Source organism: Thunnus thynnus, chromosome 16 (assembly GCF_963924715.1).
Source record: "Thunnus thynnus chromosome 16, fThuThy2.1, whole genome shotgun sequence".
NCBI lineage: Eukaryota > Metazoa > Chordata > Actinopteri > Scombriformes > Scombridae > Thunnus > Thunnus thynnus.
This window is the reverse complement of record NC_089532.1, coordinates 22,395,803-22,413,741: the sequence shown is the minus strand read 5'-3', so window position 1 is coordinate 22,413,741 and position 17,939 is coordinate 22,395,803. Positions and strand designations below refer to the sequence as shown.

The following is a 17,939-nucleotide window of genomic DNA, read 5'->3' as shown; positions in this document are numbered from 1 at the left end:
GACACAGAAAAGATTGGGAAAAGGTAACCTGTTGGAAGTAGACAAGTATAGCTGGGCAAAAATGTGCAAAGATAGGATAGGAAGACTTTGAAAGTGCCAGGGGTTAGATTCAGTATAAAGCAACCTCTGATGTACTGCTATCATCCAAAACCTGCAGTGGCCAGATGAAGACTCCACATGTCCTCTGTATTCTGAGACAGCTCCTATCTGGATACAAAATTAGTCTAGCCTGAGAATGATACAGTCGCCACATGAACTAAGTGTTTATACTTTGGCAATAAGAGTAAAAAATCTTTCAGTTTTAGGATGACAGGTGTTTTGGCTTGTATGTGGAGGAAAGAGCGCCAGTAAAAAATAATTACTACACAATTTAGGGGATCTTAAAGGGAAGCTAAAGCATAAGTGGACATGAGCCAGCAAAGATAAACTGATCTATTGATCTAATGTGGCCCCAACCTCATCAAACTGTTTACCTCAGGGGGGTCATCGTGCAACAGGAAGATACTGTAAAGGAGGTTTATAAAAATGATTAAGCTCACATACAGATTTAGCATGAGAGCGGAGTTGCTGAACAGAAAAGGCTCAGAAGCCTGTAGAAGACAGCTGCTTGGTATTTGTAGCCTCTCCACACTGCTAGTTTTAGTGAGATTTGCAGTCATGGATTGCAACAGCCCACAAGAGGCCTTGGAAGAAATTGTAAATAGCAGCCAGACTGACTTAGGAGAATGGACACCAGCTATGGTCCAAAGTGAAGAAAAGATTCAAAATTTTGACAGGACACCACTGAGAATGTCTTGGATGGTGGCACATCTGAGTAATCATCTACCTTTTTCAACTCTCAGTGTAATTGTGTTTGTTTGCAGCAATTCAGAGACTGAATTGCTCCTGAATTGCTGATGAGCCATTTAGAGCCAGCAGCTTCAGCCATCCCATTAGTGTCTTGCTGAGACCATTAGGAATAATATTGTGAATTAGGTCTAAGCTCAAGTGTGTATACAGTGTGTAGATGAATATATAGTGCTGTAAATAGGTGTGAAGGTATTAGTGGTCCCAGAGTAATTCAATGAAGTTTCTGCAACGGGAGAGGATGACTGGGTAACTGCTATTACACACCCTTTTCTCCACCGCAGTTCCTGACATATTCTGCTCTATGGATGTCAGAAAGTGGGAAATTCTTTTTTTTTTTTTGAATAGATGAGCTCATTCTTAAGGAAAAATTGGAATTAAAGGTGTATAAAATTCTTGATATACCTGAAAATGTCTGATATATCTATTCTCAGGGAAAATAATAATTACTTTAACATCTGTCGACACAGTTCTCCCAGTGGATGTCCACAGCCAGGTACTCTGGAGACATGTCATGTAAATGTAATTTACAGTGGTATGATTGAAGGGGAAAGGGGAAAAAAGTAGCTATTAGGTCTGTAAGAGTCAAGTGTGGCGCTATTCATTTAGACCCACAGTACCCTCCTCACAAGAGAAAATGAAAAGGCAAACACAAAGTGTTTTGCCTGCAGATACATTCATTTGTAGACCAGGCTTCATGTAAATGAATTCAAATAACCAATTTCGTGCAGGTGGGCACCGTGAATAAAAATGACATCACTGACTTCTACTGTCCCTCTACCGCGCCTCGTTCGCTAGAGGGCGCTGTGTAACTCAATCAACCGGTGACGTAGACTGACGTACTAGGAAGTAGATGACAACAAAAACTGCAGCTGGTTAATGCTAACCACCCGTTCATGTTGTGAGAGTGACAGGAGAAATGCAATGATGATTTTCCAGCAAGATTTGAAAGTCTTCCTCTAGAAACGCGTTGACGTGACGGCTTAGGATCTAAAACACAGAACGGGTGAGTTGTGGCGGTGTCGGCCAACGCTAGTGAGCGATTTAGCATAGCGAGTTAGCATGGTTTTAAAAGCCTGCGTTAGTATGCCACAAAGTACTGATTTATCTATCAGTGACAGTAAGTTATTTCCTTCCTGTTCGATACAGGTATTGGCATTGTTCTGTGATTGTCAGTTAGCTTATACTATTTATTTAGTTAAATCTGAGGTGTAACGTTGCTCCTGTTTACGTGCTGTTCTTGTTTTTGTAAAAAAAAGTCACGCCAATATCTATTGTAGAAACTGTCAATGTTAACTTGCATTGCTTGTCTGCAGATATACACAGCTAACTGCTTTCACGACAATACAAACATTTAACTATCAGGAGTTGTTGGTCAATTCAGCACAATCATACACACATATATATATAACCCATCAAACAGCAGTTTAATATAGTGTTAAGCGTTATACATAAGTGTCTGATATGCCTGATCTCCTGCTTCCAGTTTAAACGTCTGCCAGGATCGCCGTGAAAGGAAAAAATGAGAAATATTACTGAAATAAAGTGTTTTATTGGATTTGTATACCTAATCCAATAGAATATCACAAGACTAGCCATAATCTATTAGTATTGTGGACTTTGATGTAAACTTCGAGTATTCTAATGAAAATTAGTGAAGCATGAAATTGCCCCATATTAGAACAGTGAGACTCTTTTATCCCTGCAGGAAACATTCATTTGTTCATTTTAGTTTCATGTTTGTCAAACTAGACATTGGAAGAGGAAGAGAAGCCATTTGAAGTGTCAGCTGACTCGAAGATCATCCCATAAACAAATCACTTTCATTTCCTCTGAAAACCTTATTAGATCCGTTACGATGAGTTATTTCTATTCATATGTCCTGTTCAAGCTGAAAAGCTACACAATTCCAGTATGTAGCTGGTAAGATGAGTAGCTTTATAAACCTTTGGAGATTAAAGATAAGTTCTACTTTTACCAATGGCTAGAAACCTGTTTTTTTATAATGGTGTACTTTATTAGAAGCATAAATTGTAGTGTTGTTTTCTGTGTTTACAATGCAGATTGAACGTCATTCCGCTTTTCAGAAGACTGTCACGTTTCCAAGTCACTCCAATGTCTTCCGGCTGTCCGCCTCAGTCACCAGCTGTGGCGAAGTCTGAGGTAGCAGTAGAGGGAGAATGCCCGCTGCTGGCTGCCACCTTTGCCTACTGGGACAACATCCTGGGTCCACGTGTGCGCCACATTTGGGTACCAAAGGGCGACCAGGTGATGTTCCTCAGCGACGGAGAGGTGACCTTTTTGGCCAATCATACACTTAATGGGGAGATTCTGCGCAGCGCCGAGTGTGGCGCGGTGGACGTGAAGTTCTTTGTCCTGGCAGAGAAGGGCGTCATCATCGTGTCTCTCATCTTCGATGGCGAGCTGAAGGGGGACAAGAACACGTGTGCCTTGTCCATCATTCTGCCTCAGACGGAGCTGGCCTTCTACCTGCCTCTACACACCATCTGTGTAGAGAGGCTAAAACACGTTATCCGCAAGGGACGCATCTGGATGCAGAAGGTAACCTTGATACTCCCACTGTTCCCTTGACGTCTCACTCCTAGACGCTCTTCGTATCCACATAGCAGTAGGCAAATTGTTACCCTACCTATTCCTGCTTCCATTCCTGATTTTAAAGGGGTATTAGTAATCCACCTCTGTTTTATTCATTATGGATTGCAACACCGTTGGCAGAATAATAAAGTTACAGTCTCCCAACGTAGAAGAGTAAGTTAGCTAATTAGCTGTGAGAGCTCCTGCAGAGAAAGCTAGTGAGTAGGTTATAATAGGGGTAGACAAAATGACATGAACACATAGTGAGAAAAGGCTTCAACTTTTAATTAACTCCGTCAATACTGATCAGTCATATAAGGTTGAATCAGTGTATGCTCTGTTTATCAATCTCATATGTTTTACATATATTCATCACATTCCTGTTGGTTTGCTTTACCTTGTGACCGGTGTTTCTCTTGTCAGTGTGTTCTTCTTGACAAGAGTAATTATATTATTAGGTTAATCATAACCATTGATAATTGATTAATGAGGTTTTAGTAGTTTGTTTTTTTTTAAATTTTGCCTGGTGCACCTATTTTGGAATCCTTAGTGCTCTGTTTGGGCAGCTTTAAAACTGTTGATATCAGAGCACTGATTTTGCCGGCTAACAGCTAACAAGTAACACTAACAGGCCCTAGCGCTGACTTGAACTGTAGTGCTTTTTGCAAGCAACCAGAAAATATCTGTAGCAATGAGTGCTGAAAACTGTCAAATGCTGAAAGCCGGCGTTGAATGTATGCTCAGTCTTTTAATCTCGTTTAATTATTCTTTGATCCCACATCGTTTGATTTGAAACACAGTTTTGTCTGATTTGGTGTGTATTTAATTTAGGAAAAGTTTTTATATGTCTGCTTGTGTTTAACAATTCCCATATGAATATTTTAGCTTCTTTTTAGTAAATGAAATAAGGTTTTTGTAGAAAAATATATATTTATCAAAGTAAGGTGTTGAAAAAGTGTTTGGTGTCCTAAAATCTGATATCTTTTAAGCAATAGATTAGAGATCACAGTCAAAGCCAGAATTCTTATTATTATTTCACTGGTTTTAGTATTTCTTCAGTGCTTTTAGTTCACTATTTCCTCTTTGCTTGATTTTTAGGGCTACAACATCATCTCAGTGCTGAGTTTGGAGATTGTCCCTATCATGGAGCTGTTGGCCTCCATGAAGACACACAGTGTACCAGAGGATATAGATGTGAGCAGCACACACACACACACACACATCATCTCATCCTCTCATATTTTAATAATGAACAGTATTGGCAAAGAAGTAGAAAACCTTAATTCGGTTTTCTACTAATTAGGTGCACAAAATATTTAGGATTGATTTTGTTTAGAGCTGCAACTAACAATAATTTTCCTGATTAATCATTTGGTGTACCTCATCATTCTATAGCACAAGGTGACATCATCAGATGTCTTGTTTCGTTCAAATAACAGTTCAAAACCCCAAAATATTCAACTCATTGTAATGTACATAACCTATGTGTGTTTCACTGACTGCATGACTAATGTAACAAGAAAAGAAAAATAACAGATTCTCACTTTTGAGAACTTGGAACCATTTTTGCTTTAAAAATCATTAACAATGAATTAAACAATTGAATTAATTGAGTATAGTTGCTGTTTTACTTCGCGTTCAATCAGCTAATGGATTAACTGACTAATTGTTGCAGCTCTATCGATAAATAATTTTCCATTAAGTCTACTAGAAGGCAGAGTTAATAATTTATCATCTAAACATTATGGTGGCAGTGATTGGCTGAAAAGAACCGGATAGAATTTTAGAATATAATATGTAAAATTTTAAACAAAGCCTTTGTCTCCAACTTTGCTAAATCTCAGTTGTTTCACTGTTTCAGTTGTTCAAATGGCCTCTATTTCCAAGAGGTTTAAATTATCCATGTTCTCTGCCTAGTTTACCTCCCAGTGCGATTAAACACATTTGTTCCCTCTAATATGCAAATGCAACAAAAAAAAACGGAGCATGAAGAAACTCCCCAGAACCCTTCTTGTGTTTCCTGCTCTGTTGCACGATGGTGTATCTTATTGCATCTTATTTTCATCGCAGTATCTGCAAGTGTGCCCATCATCACTTCTGTATCTTTGTCAAGACCAATTTTAAAAATGACTCATTTGTTTCGCTCCTGCTGAGTAGATAAAAGACACGGTGCTAAATGATGATGACATCGGGGACAGCTGCCACGAGGATTTCCTCCACAAGTAAGTACTCTGGTACAGGCGAACGGAGACGGATGATGAACAATGCCCATTTAACACCCATCAACCTTCCAATGATGAGTAATGGCTCTCCACTTAGCTGAAGTTTCCTCCAGAGAGAGGACCAAAGCTAAATTGCTGTTAGTGTCGAGAGTTTGGAAAGTTCATTTCGGCAATGAAGCTCCCAGTTGCTCAGACTTGAACAGGATTAGTTCAGCATCCTGTGGAGATGATAAAGCATCTGTGAACTGGAATTTATTTACTTGATGGTAAAGAATATTTATAGCTGATTTAACAGACCAGCTGTATATTATTTAAGATCACGTGAGATTTTTTTGTGACCAGTCAAATGACGGTTTAACATTCAAAAAGCCAAAAAATGATCAAACTCCATAAGGATTGGAGTAAATTTAAGGATTATGTGTAAAGCCTCCTAAATGTCCTCAGGACACAGTTCCTCTGTCTCAATCATTACTCCTACAAGCTGTCAGTATTAATTACAGTAATGCTAATGAAGCTAGTTGGCTCTAATTTGCATCTTTGTCTCTGTGGTTCAGGGCCATCAGCTCTCATCTCCAGACTTGCGGCTGTTCAATAGTGGTCGGAAGCAACCCGGAGAAAGTAAACAAGGTAAATTTACCGGATTAGTGGCTACACACAGACAAATATGTAATGCATCTGCATAATTTAAAATGTTTACAAGTGTGCTGCGCTGTTGTTTTAAGTTTAATGAGCCACGCATGCACTTTTTTCAGTGTCTGCTACTGCTTGCGTTAGTATTTCGAATGCCCCCCTGCGCTCGGGAGCACAGTTACAGTTGCGGCTGTCTCCGAAAAGATAGAAGTGATATGAGAAAGCATATAAATGACTTAAAACGAGCAGACATCTGAATGAAATGACAGAGGCTACACATTGTAACTGAGAAGGAAAAATATGATATTGCATTGCACACCATGTATTGTTTGTTCAAAAGATCAATATTACAGTAGGAAGCAGCTACAAACAATGAATATCTTACAGCCTTAATTCAGTTTGTTTTGGGCTTGAGGACTGAATTGAGCCACAATTCAATCAAGACTTTTATTTATCTCTATCCTCCTATCCTCTATCTAACAACTAGCCTCAAGGCTAATGCTAGATGATGGTCTTCAACCAAAATTTAGCTTCTTGAACAAACTTTGTGCTGACAGTGTGCAAGAATTCACCACTTTTTTATATAACAACCAGCAAAATCAAGATTTAAAAAAAACAACATTTTCAGCCTATGTTTTAAAAATGGAAACCTAATACAGCATTGTTGCTTAAATAGTTGCAGTTATGTTGAGTTTTATCCATTGTGCTCAAAAATACTCGCAAACCTGTTTTTCCTTCACCTGAATCAATTACATAAACACTGTGCAGATAATCAAAAACTGGATTTTGAAGGCTTCTCCAGTTTAAGAGTTAAACTGTCACTCTGTTTATAGATAAATCCTTTTTTTTTTTTCTTTATACAGATTGTCCGCACACTCTGCCTCTTCCTCACCCCTGCTGAGAGGAAATGCTCTCGCCTCTGCAAGGCTGACGCTTCCTTCAAATACGACACAGGCCTGTTTGTTCAGGGTCTGCTCAAGGTAGCCACCTCTCATTATACACTGTGATTTGAATTAGAGCCTGGTTATCGTTCTGTTTCGCCTGCTTGTTTGATGTCGCCCAGTCTCGTTCTGCTCTGACCTCATTTCTAACATGAAATGGTTACAATGAGATATTTGTCATTACCATATTGCTTACGTTTCATATCTGATTTCATACGTGTAGCTTTATTTGCTGTCTTTATATTGTTGTTATTCTTAACCACACAGCTGCAATATGCAAATCAAGACATTAACATATACAGTATGTAAATATGTGCTCTATTCTTTTTAACTCAAATAACCAGAACATACATTAACTCAACATGAACAGAATGAGAACAGCAGCTTGTTAGTTCAGTCATAAAGAGTCAGTAATGTACACACTGGCTGTTTTGCGGAGCTTCTAGTTTCGACAGCGCCTGCAGGATCCGCTTATATATTTCCAACTTAAAGCGCAGAAATAAAAGAGACTGGCCCAGGGAGAAACAACAAGGAGACGAGACAAGACTCACTGCTTGCAAAAAGGGAAATTATTTTTGTCAGCTTCTTTTGCCATATATAACATGTATATAGGATGTTTGTCTATGTGAAGTTTTTTGTTTACATATCAGCATCAGAAGTTCTAATATATCTCACAACTTGTAAGCAATGGACTCCCTGTTGTTGTTATTTTAGTGTACATAATGCCATTTGCTTTTTTTAACAGGGATAGAAGAAGTTTTGTTTTGTACACACTAAGCAGAACGAAATGAACATGCTCTTACACATCACAACAAAAACAAAACTACCAGGTTGTAAGATTACCTAAGAGTTGGCAGTTTTTCAATATGGGCCGCCCCCCCCCCCCCCTTTTTTTTCATTCTCAGGACTCCACAGGCAGTTTCGTCCTTCCCTTCCGCCAGGTTCTCTACTCGCCTTACCCGACCACACACATCGACGTCGACATCAACACGGTCAAGCAGATGCCGCCGTGCCACGAACACACGTACAACCAGCGCCGCTACATGCGGTCTGAGCTAAGCACGCTCTGGAAGACAGACAGCGAGGAGGACATACCGCCTGACACGGTCATTCACACTGATGAAACCTTCACACCTGACCTGTAAGCCACGTATTTATCTGCTGTTACACAAACATATTCTAATATCTTACTTTTATTTTCTTATACTACAGAAAATTTCCCGATGCCAATATCATAACCACCTTGCCTTTCTTCTTAGGAATATATTTCAAGACGTCATGCATAAAGACACTTTGGTGAAGTCATTTATAGATGAGGTAAGAATATAGCAACACTCCTTGCCATATTATTCTTTATTGTTTGCATAAAAACGGAAAAAAAACATCCCTAATCAAAGACAAATATGAATACATCAATAAAAGAAAAGCTATAACCATAAAAGGAGGAAGAACCATATTCAGTATACTATGAAACAACAATGAAATGACAATCATCCAAAATAAAAATACCCAGAAACAAGAATATATCAGTAATTATGAAATCATAACTAATTGTACTTTGAGCCAAATACTATGTTGCAACATATTGTACAGCATAAATTACCAAACCACAATATTACTCTGATAATTGTTTAAATTAATCATGTTCCAGGTTTTGGAGGCCAGTTTTTCACTCATCTTTCTTGGATGGCTCACAGTGATATGATGTCAGTTAGGAAAATGAAAATTGCTAAAAATGAACTCTCTAACATGCTCCTTTCATACCTGCTGTGTTCTGTGGGAGGTGTGTAGCTGGTTTCTAGTCAAGTCATGCCTGAAAATGATACCCAAGATAAAACAGTTACAGTTCTTGATCCGTTTTGATCACAGTTGTAAACCTGGTCTCTTCTGGAAGTTAAATGTTTGGAGTTCATAAAAAAAAGACAAAGTTCACCAAATTTATTCTACAAATTTACAGAAGCAACAACATGATGAAAAAAATCTTGCCTACGGTCTTTACTTTACTGTTCTGTTTTTATGCATTCCTGTTACGAAATGTTGTTGCAGTGATATTATGTTCTTAAATGGTTTGCACAGAGAGCATCATGACGCTTTCTGCTTTCAAACGTATGAATTGTTAATTCCAAGTGCAGATTCTTTCAGCTGTTTTTACTGCTTGTTAAGGACACTGCAAAATCAAGAATATGAAATCATGCATGTTCAAGTAGAAGTGAATCTGGTGTTTCTAAGACAAACCTGTTTGTATGTTTTTTAACACAGTGTAGTGTTGTGAAGTCGAAAGTGGCAAATTCATAGTCATATTTCATTTGAAGCACCTTGCTATTGAACACAGACCAGGACTTGTGCCTGGCTACTGCAAACATTTGAATGACGTGCTCCCATCGCACTGATGAAGTCTGTAGATCCCATAGATACAAAGCAGCAGGATTTATTCCCAAGGGTAACAACCCATCCTCCGTTCCCATGAAAGTGCTCCCAGAGTTGCGGTTACAAGTTTTTTTCATGACAACAGCAATATGTTTCTTCCTCAAGGTTAGCACAAAAGAGAAAGGTGGGGGTGGGGGTGGGGGTGGGGGGGGGGGGGGGGGGGGGGGGGGCAGAGGGGGGTGTATTATTCCAACCTTTTCCAGCAGAGTCGTAGCCTGGACTACTAATTGACATCCTGTGTCGTACCCAGGTGTTCATGCTGAAGCCGGGTCTGTCCCTGCGGAGCACTTACCTGGCCCAGTTCCTGCTGCTGCTCCACAGGAAGGCCCTCACGCTGCTCAAATACATCGAGGACGAAACGTAAGAGCTGTCAATAATAAGACTTTAATTCAAATAACGGCTTTCTGTGTGGCAACAGTCTTCCACACTCATACACCCAGCATCACAGAGAGAGTCAAAAAATCAAATTACCAGAGCTGCTAATTCACTTTCAGGCTGTTTAAAATACTTTTTACTTCTTTGCCTTCTGCTATTGCTTCTGCTTTGACTTTGCATTGTAGTCACTGACCTTGCTTTGATAGCGACATCACCACCAATCACCACTATCCCCCCCACCCCCAAACCACCACCACCACCACCACCACTACAGGACACAAACACCATGAAATCTGTGACCTAATGTAACACACTTTTTTTTTTTTTTAAGTTGTAGAAGACATGTCTCATCTCAGTGTTTTTCTGCATTTTGTCATGTCTCCAGGGTTTTGGTGTGTAGGGGTGAGGGGGTGAGCTAGCTCAGAAGGACAAATTACAACACGCTGAATGATAGGGAACTGACAACACCAACTCCACTTGAGAAACATCTGTTAGTCCTTGGAGAGGACCCTGCTGAATCAAATCTCAAAAGCCGCTAGGTAGATGGACAGCGGGGTTGCAGGAGAGGAACACACAGGTGCAGGGTGAGCGCACACTCTGAGTTCCAAACAAAAACATGTTTTTTGAACGCGGAGAGGACGTACAGTCACCTGTGATGTCTGTGCACTTGCTAGAAACGTATGGGAATACAGACCAGTCACTCTGATTCAGCTGACTGCTGGCGTAAAGCAGACACTTTTATCAAGATGAACAGCTGTGTGTCAAGAAACACACAGAGCGCGATATATGGTCAGTAAACCATTGCAGGAATAAAATGCAGGTTAGACGTAGTGCAACGAACGCAGGAACCATTCTGCTGAACAGTTAAAAGACCTCATATGTTCAGATGAGTCATCCTTCACCCTGTTCTGAACGAGTATGACTGTGACGCATTTCACAAGAACTCTTTAGGTCTGAGTGCTTTTTTTCCCAAAGGACAAGTTATTTGGTTTTGGGCAGAATTTTTATGGTGGATTATGTTCACTGTACTGCTCATGACCAAAACAGTGTGAGCAAACAGTAGTGCTGCCAGCTTTATTCATATGCACAAACTCAGTAAGTCAGTGAAATCATCTGCAGTAGTGTTTGGATGAAGTCTGCTGATATCTGTTCCTGCTTTACATTATGAATTATAGACATTATACATTCTTACAGTAGAGAGGTATTCTGCCCTAATGGGACAAGAATGTTTTTGTCTTTATTAAACCATGTACATAAGAATGACTAACTTGTTCATTCGTACAGACAAGTTTTAAGACACCCAACATTACAGCAGTGACAAAATAGACTCAGGGAAAACACCTCTTTCTAATTTTGTGGAGTATCTTTCCATCTGCCAGCGCTGCTGAGCAGGTAGCAGCTACTACATATTTTTATAGTAATCTTAACAGCAAGCAGCAATCTATCGTCATGATCTGCCTTTCTGTTTCTCTGCGACACCAAAAATAGCAGTCCTGTTCTCACACTCAAAGGTTGTGACATGCTTTATCTTATTGCTAAATATCTCACACAATCAGAGGGGAAGTTTAAAGCTCTCTGCAGCTGAGACATTTGAATAATTTCAATATTCCCCTAACATCTCTGTCCTTCAGAAGGGACAGACCTCTTCATGTATATGTATGTGGTGAGAAGAACAAAAATCTGTCCTTCAGTTTACAACCAGCTAAATGGATTTGCAAAGACTACTTTGTATTTTGTTTTTTTTTTTTTGCATCAGTGCTGTTGCAGACCTTATCTACTTCATGTATCAGGCTTTACATGCACAGGAAACGGAAAGTGTGAAATGGTGAACTAATAATGAATACAAGTTATACAGTTCAAACAAGAGCAAAGGACTGTATAAATGTAGCACCCCCGTGGCACCACTGAAGCTATGCAAAGCAGAATTAGGCTTGTAAAATTAATAATATTGATAACTGATTAAAGGGTAGTCATTTATCAAGCAAGGATGCTGAACATTTGCTCGTTCTGACTTTTCAAATATGAGGATTGGATACTTTTCCCTGTTTTATGTCTTTGTAAGATTCATACATTTGGTTTTAGACTGTCGGTCAGACAAAACAATCAATAAACAAGAAGAAACTGGTACCCTAGTAACAGTTTCTTCTTATTCATTGCTGTATAGTTGCATATATAGTAGTATATAACAAAATGTGAAAATCAGGCTTCCAATTATGGTTTATGTGAGTGATTGGTGTTGGGAGAAACTGAGAAGAGGCAGCTGGTGCACAAGGTGATGAATCCTCAGCATCCTCCCAGAATGACAGTATGCCTATGGGTGTGAAAGGCATCAGCGGTTGGTGAATAATGTGTTGAAAATGATGTAAAGCACGTGCCACAGCCTTTTCAACTTCTTAGAGACTAGCGATGCCAGAGATGATGTTGTCCCTCCTCCTCATCATCAAAACTCTAAGGGCGTTTTCACACCTGCCTTGTTTAGTTTGGTTGAATCGAAGCCTGGAGCGTTTACCCCCTCGGTGCAGTTCGTTTGGGCAGGTGTGAACGCACTTAGTAATGCGGGGATCGGCTCTGATGTCATCCGAATCCACATGTACGCATAAATCATCCACCCACCACCCACCTGAACAAATTATTTTCTCCGATTTAGAGACCTACACCTGCATGGACATTTCACTCAACCTCTACTAGTCCCTGCAGGCTATATTGCCTTTTAAATTATGTTGAGAAGCACAAACTTTAACGATTTACTTTGAAGATTAGAGAGGCTGCTTTCAGTGATTGTAAATGTTTCCATACACGCAGTAATGTCACTGCTGAAAATATCCTGGGACATTTAAGCAGCAAAACTATAAAATATAGTTATAAACTTGACAGGACAGAGGAAACTCTCCAGGGGAAACAGAATTAAGCTTTTAGCTTCTGAAATATTTTTTTTAGACAGCTCTGATGGAGCTCAGGATTTATCAGGAGGACGGCTGCTTTACTCCAAACAATTTCACTGTATGAACCTGGACTGTATGTGACCTTTTGGATGTGGAGAATATCAAAGAACATTAATTAACATTAGATCCTGACTGATCCTGTCAGCGTGTCTGGAGATTTAAATCAGTAAAGTTACGCCACTGGGCCTCGTGCAAAAACGCGCACAGCGTCTCTTAATGGGGCGACGCGCTTATCTCTTGTGCTGCGGCGGGATAATGAAGTTTAAAATATGTTTACATTTTAAAGAATGTAATTAATATTTTCCTCATTAATGATTTATTGTTTCACCCACTCGTAACCCATCCGCTATTAATCAGAATGTTCATTTTTATAACCCAGTCCATCCGATCTGTGGATGAACTGCGGTGCCCGTGGATATAACTATGATCAATGCATCACTAGAACACAGCGATCGAGTGCAGACCAACTGGACTGAGATCTTGTTGAAGAGGTGGTGGCGTCGGTCCTAGCACGGTCAGTTTGTATTATGAACATGGTCCAACCTAGATTTGACGTAACTGCAGGAAGCATTGCACATTCTTTGGATTAAATCAGCTCCTGTAGCCAGCTGCACTGTGTATTATGCTCCCTTCTCTTCAGCCCACTGAAGGCAGCACGTCTTCACACTTACTGTTTTCTAGACGTTACCTTGAAGTGCGTTCAAATGTGCCATTCTGCATATTGTGGCTTGGTATATCGCCCAAACGATGACCGCAATTATGGAGAAATATCAATTCTGCTGATGATCCATTTTGGATAACTATCCCGGAAGAAAAACAAACTCTCCTTTCTCCCCCTGCCAACCCCACGAGATTTCTGACCACGGATTGACAGCTCCCTCGTGGTTTTTGTTGATACATTTTAGTTCACTTGAAATTTTGCAGTGTGAAATCAAACCAAACCAAAGGGAAAATGCAACAAAGTAGCAACTCATCCACTGATTCGGACCAAAGCAAAGTATTGGTCTGAAAATGCCCTGAATTATGGTTTTATGATCACCATTTTATCACTGACAAGAAATTCTCCTTCCTCTGCTCAGCCCTCAGGCACAGAAATGAGACTGAATGCCACGTTGCAAGGTGACCTGGTGGCTTTTGATGGCCCCACACCAGACTTTGCATTAATGAGTCTTTCATTTAGGCAGTTAACAGAACATTCATTTAACAATAATACATGTTAGAAAACCAGCACTGTAGCTTTACACTACTAAACGCATCGAATTACCCTCCTCTCCGGGGAGCTTTTCAGTTCCTTGTAAAAAGAAGAACTAGAAATAATTGTATCTCTAGTCACGCTCTCATCCCATCAGGGTTACAGTAACCACCTCCTGGCTCGGCTCCATAAGCACCTTCTTAAGCCCTTTCAATTCATCTGAGGCGCTGCAGTCCTCCATTGTCTTCAGCTTACCCAAATTTTTTCATCCCGCCCTCCCTGTGGCGACCTGGTCATCGCTCCATCTGGGCTTGACTCATCTCCTTCTGTGCTCCCCAGTAGTGAAATGACCTTCCCACTCCCTGTTGATTCCTCTAGTTCTACATGAACATGCTTTTATTTTGTTTATAGGAGACATTTGAACTCTTTATCAAGTGCTTCTCTATTGTACATAAGCATTTCAGCATCCAGGAATATTTGTAACCTCTGGCCCTGTAACTAGTATTCACTATCAATGTCCTGATACACTTGCTCTGAGGCGTTTAATGTAGATGTTCTATTTTAAAGACCTTTTTAAGGCCATTTCAACTCTAAAGTGAATGCATCTTGACACTGCATAATAGAAACTGGATGGCACAGCACTACATCAGACACCGGTGTTACTGAAAGTGGTTGAATAGTTGCATCAGTAAATGTAAACAAGTCTGTGTGCAGAAAAATGCTTCTGACACATACAAGAAAGTTGGCTTAATCTAATTTTTTTTTATCCTGTTTTTTGAAACTCAACTTTTATTTTGTGTCACCATATCAAGTTTTAAAGCTGCACTAATCAATATTTTTTATAGTAAAACTTAATGAAATGAAATGTGAAAGGAGTCACTCATATTGCCAAATGCAGTCTCCATTTAAAACTTTCATGTGTCTGGGAACAGATGTTATTGGACACTGATATTTATTTATAAGTTTTACTTTTAAGTTCAGAAAGAAGACGTTTCTTTAAATTATGCAGTATATGCTTCTACATATTTGACAATTAAGAGGGAAAGTAAATACAGAAAAACAGTTTAGTGCGTTCTACCATACAACCAACACATCAGACATGCTAAAATATCAATATGCAATCATTTACTAATTCATGTAAATTATGATATAGAATAGGCCTCCAACTAACTAACTAACTGTTGTCATTATTGATTAATCCACTGACTGTTTTCTCATCTAATCAATTGGCCTATAAAATGTCAGAAGAATGTCTGTCCCAGGGCGATGTCATCAAATTTCTTCTTTTGATGTTTATTGTCATATAAGACAAAGAAAAGCAGCAAATACTCGTTCTTATATAACTGATTTTTCTGACTAAACGTTGCAGGAAATGTCACCATGATTTTGCACATATTGCTCTTATTGAATTTTTTTCTCCTGATACATAAAAGGGTTTCAAAGATGTTATTTAGAATTTCATTTGTTCCTGAACTCAGGAAATGTCTGAACATATCTCACTCCCGAGACAACACTAACCACACAAACAAAACCATTATTTGTGTTTGCGTACGAAGGCATTAAAGCGGTCTTGGTTATGGTGTTGCTACAGTAACAGCCCGAGGTCTAAGGGCATGCTATTTTACAGGTGCTTTGACAAGATTGTTTATGCTCAGTTGCCGTCCTGTAGCAGCATACATAATTCATCGTGGCATGGCATTCCTGTGCACAGCTGCAACCCAACTAGATGTTAATGCAAAGCCTCTGACCCTGGGTATTGTCGGTTGTTAACAGTAACACCACGGTGTCTCCCCTCCTGCTTTCACAGGCAAAAAGGGAAGAAGCCATTTCGATCCTTGCGTAATTTAAAGACAGACCTGGATCTGACGGTGGAAGGAGACCTGAACATTGTAATGGCCTTCGCTGAGAAGCTGAGGGCAGGACTGCACTCGTTCGTGTTCGGGAAGCCGTTCTACACCAGCATGCAGGAGCGAGACGTGTTAATGAGCTTCTGACTCTGTTCTGCACTTTGTCACGGAAGGAAACAGACATTTATGTTGTGTTGTTTTTGGTTTGTTTTATCGTTACATGAATGTATGCACCAGTGTACTCTTCATACAAGACTACCATTATTAGCCTGAGCGTTTGTTTCTGCTTGGCTGAAATGAAAAGAACATTTTGCCTTTTTTTGTGTGTGTCTTTATCAATACAAGGCATGATTTCAAAGACTGATTGTTACTGCTGTTATGAGCCATCAGAATTAAAGTTTTGATATATTGCCTTGATCAACTGTAAGTATGATGTGATTTTAATGTTTTTAGAAGACTTGAATTATTTTATGCCTTCTGTTCATAGAGGGTCTGTACTCATTTATGGTGTTAAAATTGGCTGAGGTGCCCACCTGGATGTTTGCAATTTAATTTAAATTTCTATTTATTATAACGTGTTATTAGTTTCTTCACTGCCCGTGTTATACAACGATCTCAGTTGGCCTTTTGAATCTTTTGAACTTGTGGATTAACCTTTTCAAAAATTCAATTAAGGAACGTGTGTGCTGAACGTGAATGTTGCACTACGCTGCAACTAAAAGGTTGTGAGTAGTCATAAAGCACGGAGATTTCATTAAAGGAAAAAGGACAAAAGCACTGTAAATGAAATCTTATCACAATCCCTCCTGACAAAGCAGACCTGTGTTTGTAGCTGACAGTGAGTGTCATTAAATGCATTTACCCAGCTGTGCGTAAAATGGATTTGCACAGATTTTTTTTTTTTTTTTTTTTTTTTCCTTCCTCCCACAGCAATGATGCAGCTATTTGTCGTTAGGATAATCCAGCTTTACAGCAAACATAACTTTTCCGTGGTGTTAAAGTCAAGTCATTTAGTTTATTTGCTTTGAGAATTGTGGCCAAAAATACTATTTGTTTTGACATTGTAATATGTGGAGTTGATGAGTTTGTGCTATATGTACATTTTTACTGTTTACAGACAGTTTGATTGAATATAGAACAATGCATCAAATGACAGGCGTGTTCTCTTTTCTACATTTATCCACTGTGCTCCCTTTCTTTTTTACTTTATTGCTTACTTTGTTTTAACAGAGGATTTTGTCTAATTTACATCAACTTGTGCATATTGGGCAAAGAACAATAAAGAGTAATAACCAGCTTAGTATATCATCTTTTATACTTTATTGTTATGTGCTTTGGAATTGATAAAAATGTCACTCATGAATTAAAGTAAGCTGAATAACAATGAAGTAAGGATTGATTTTGGAGAAAATGATGATGTGAAAGCTTCTCAGAGTGCAAGATCCAAAGCAGAAGAGCCCTGATGATAAAGATTTAATGACCTCCAGATATTAAGCTAAGCCCTGACTCAAAATACAGGACTCACAAGTCAAACGGGGACTTAATGTGTTCAATAATAGATGAATGAGTAAGACATTGTGAAATGAATAATGATATGACTAAATACAGACAAAATTTATAGTCTGACCATGAAAGTTTAGAGTGTATTGCTGGTCATTTTTAATTCCAGCAGTCTTTATTTATTATATTTATTAAAATGTACTTTTTCCTAAGTCTGGTCTTTAATTCACAGCAGGATTTACTGCATTGCTGATGGAAACGGAAACCTTCAAACATAACTCTCTGATTCCTACTGGCAAATGGCTAACCAACTATATAACCAGATGTACAAGGTTAATGGAGCTGAGTGTGCCAAATGTATATTTTTTCCTTATTTTTTTTCTCTTACCGCAGATATTTAGACATTCAACGAACAGAATCAA

General features: G+C 39.1%; 1 protein-coding gene across 2 annotated transcripts; it reads left to right on the top strand.

The window, feature by feature from the left end:
* Positions 1–1,672: 1,672 nt before the first annotated feature.
* Positions 1,673–17,317, top strand: c9orf72 (C9orf72-SMCR8 complex subunit). 2 transcript variants are annotated; one of them, XM_067614076.1, is made up of 10 exons: positions 1,673–1,852; positions 2,934–3,408; positions 4,540–4,635; positions 5,599–5,663; positions 6,218–6,290; positions 7,157–7,273; positions 8,140–8,375; positions 8,494–8,551; positions 9,912–10,021; positions 15,978–17,317. In XM_067614076.1, the coding sequence occupies exons 2-10, from the start codon at positions 2,962–2,964 to the stop codon at positions 16,162–16,164; spliced, it is 1,389 nt and encodes a 462-aa protein (XP_067470177.1). In that variant the 5' UTR covers positions 1,673–1,852; positions 2,934–2,961; the 3' UTR covers positions 16,165–17,317. The 2 variants fall into 2 exon arrangements, with proteins under 2 accessions (XP_067470177.1, XP_067470176.1); XM_067614075.1 differs by having other exon boundaries at positions 2,910–3,408.
* Positions 17,318–17,939: the final 622 nt, after the last annotated feature.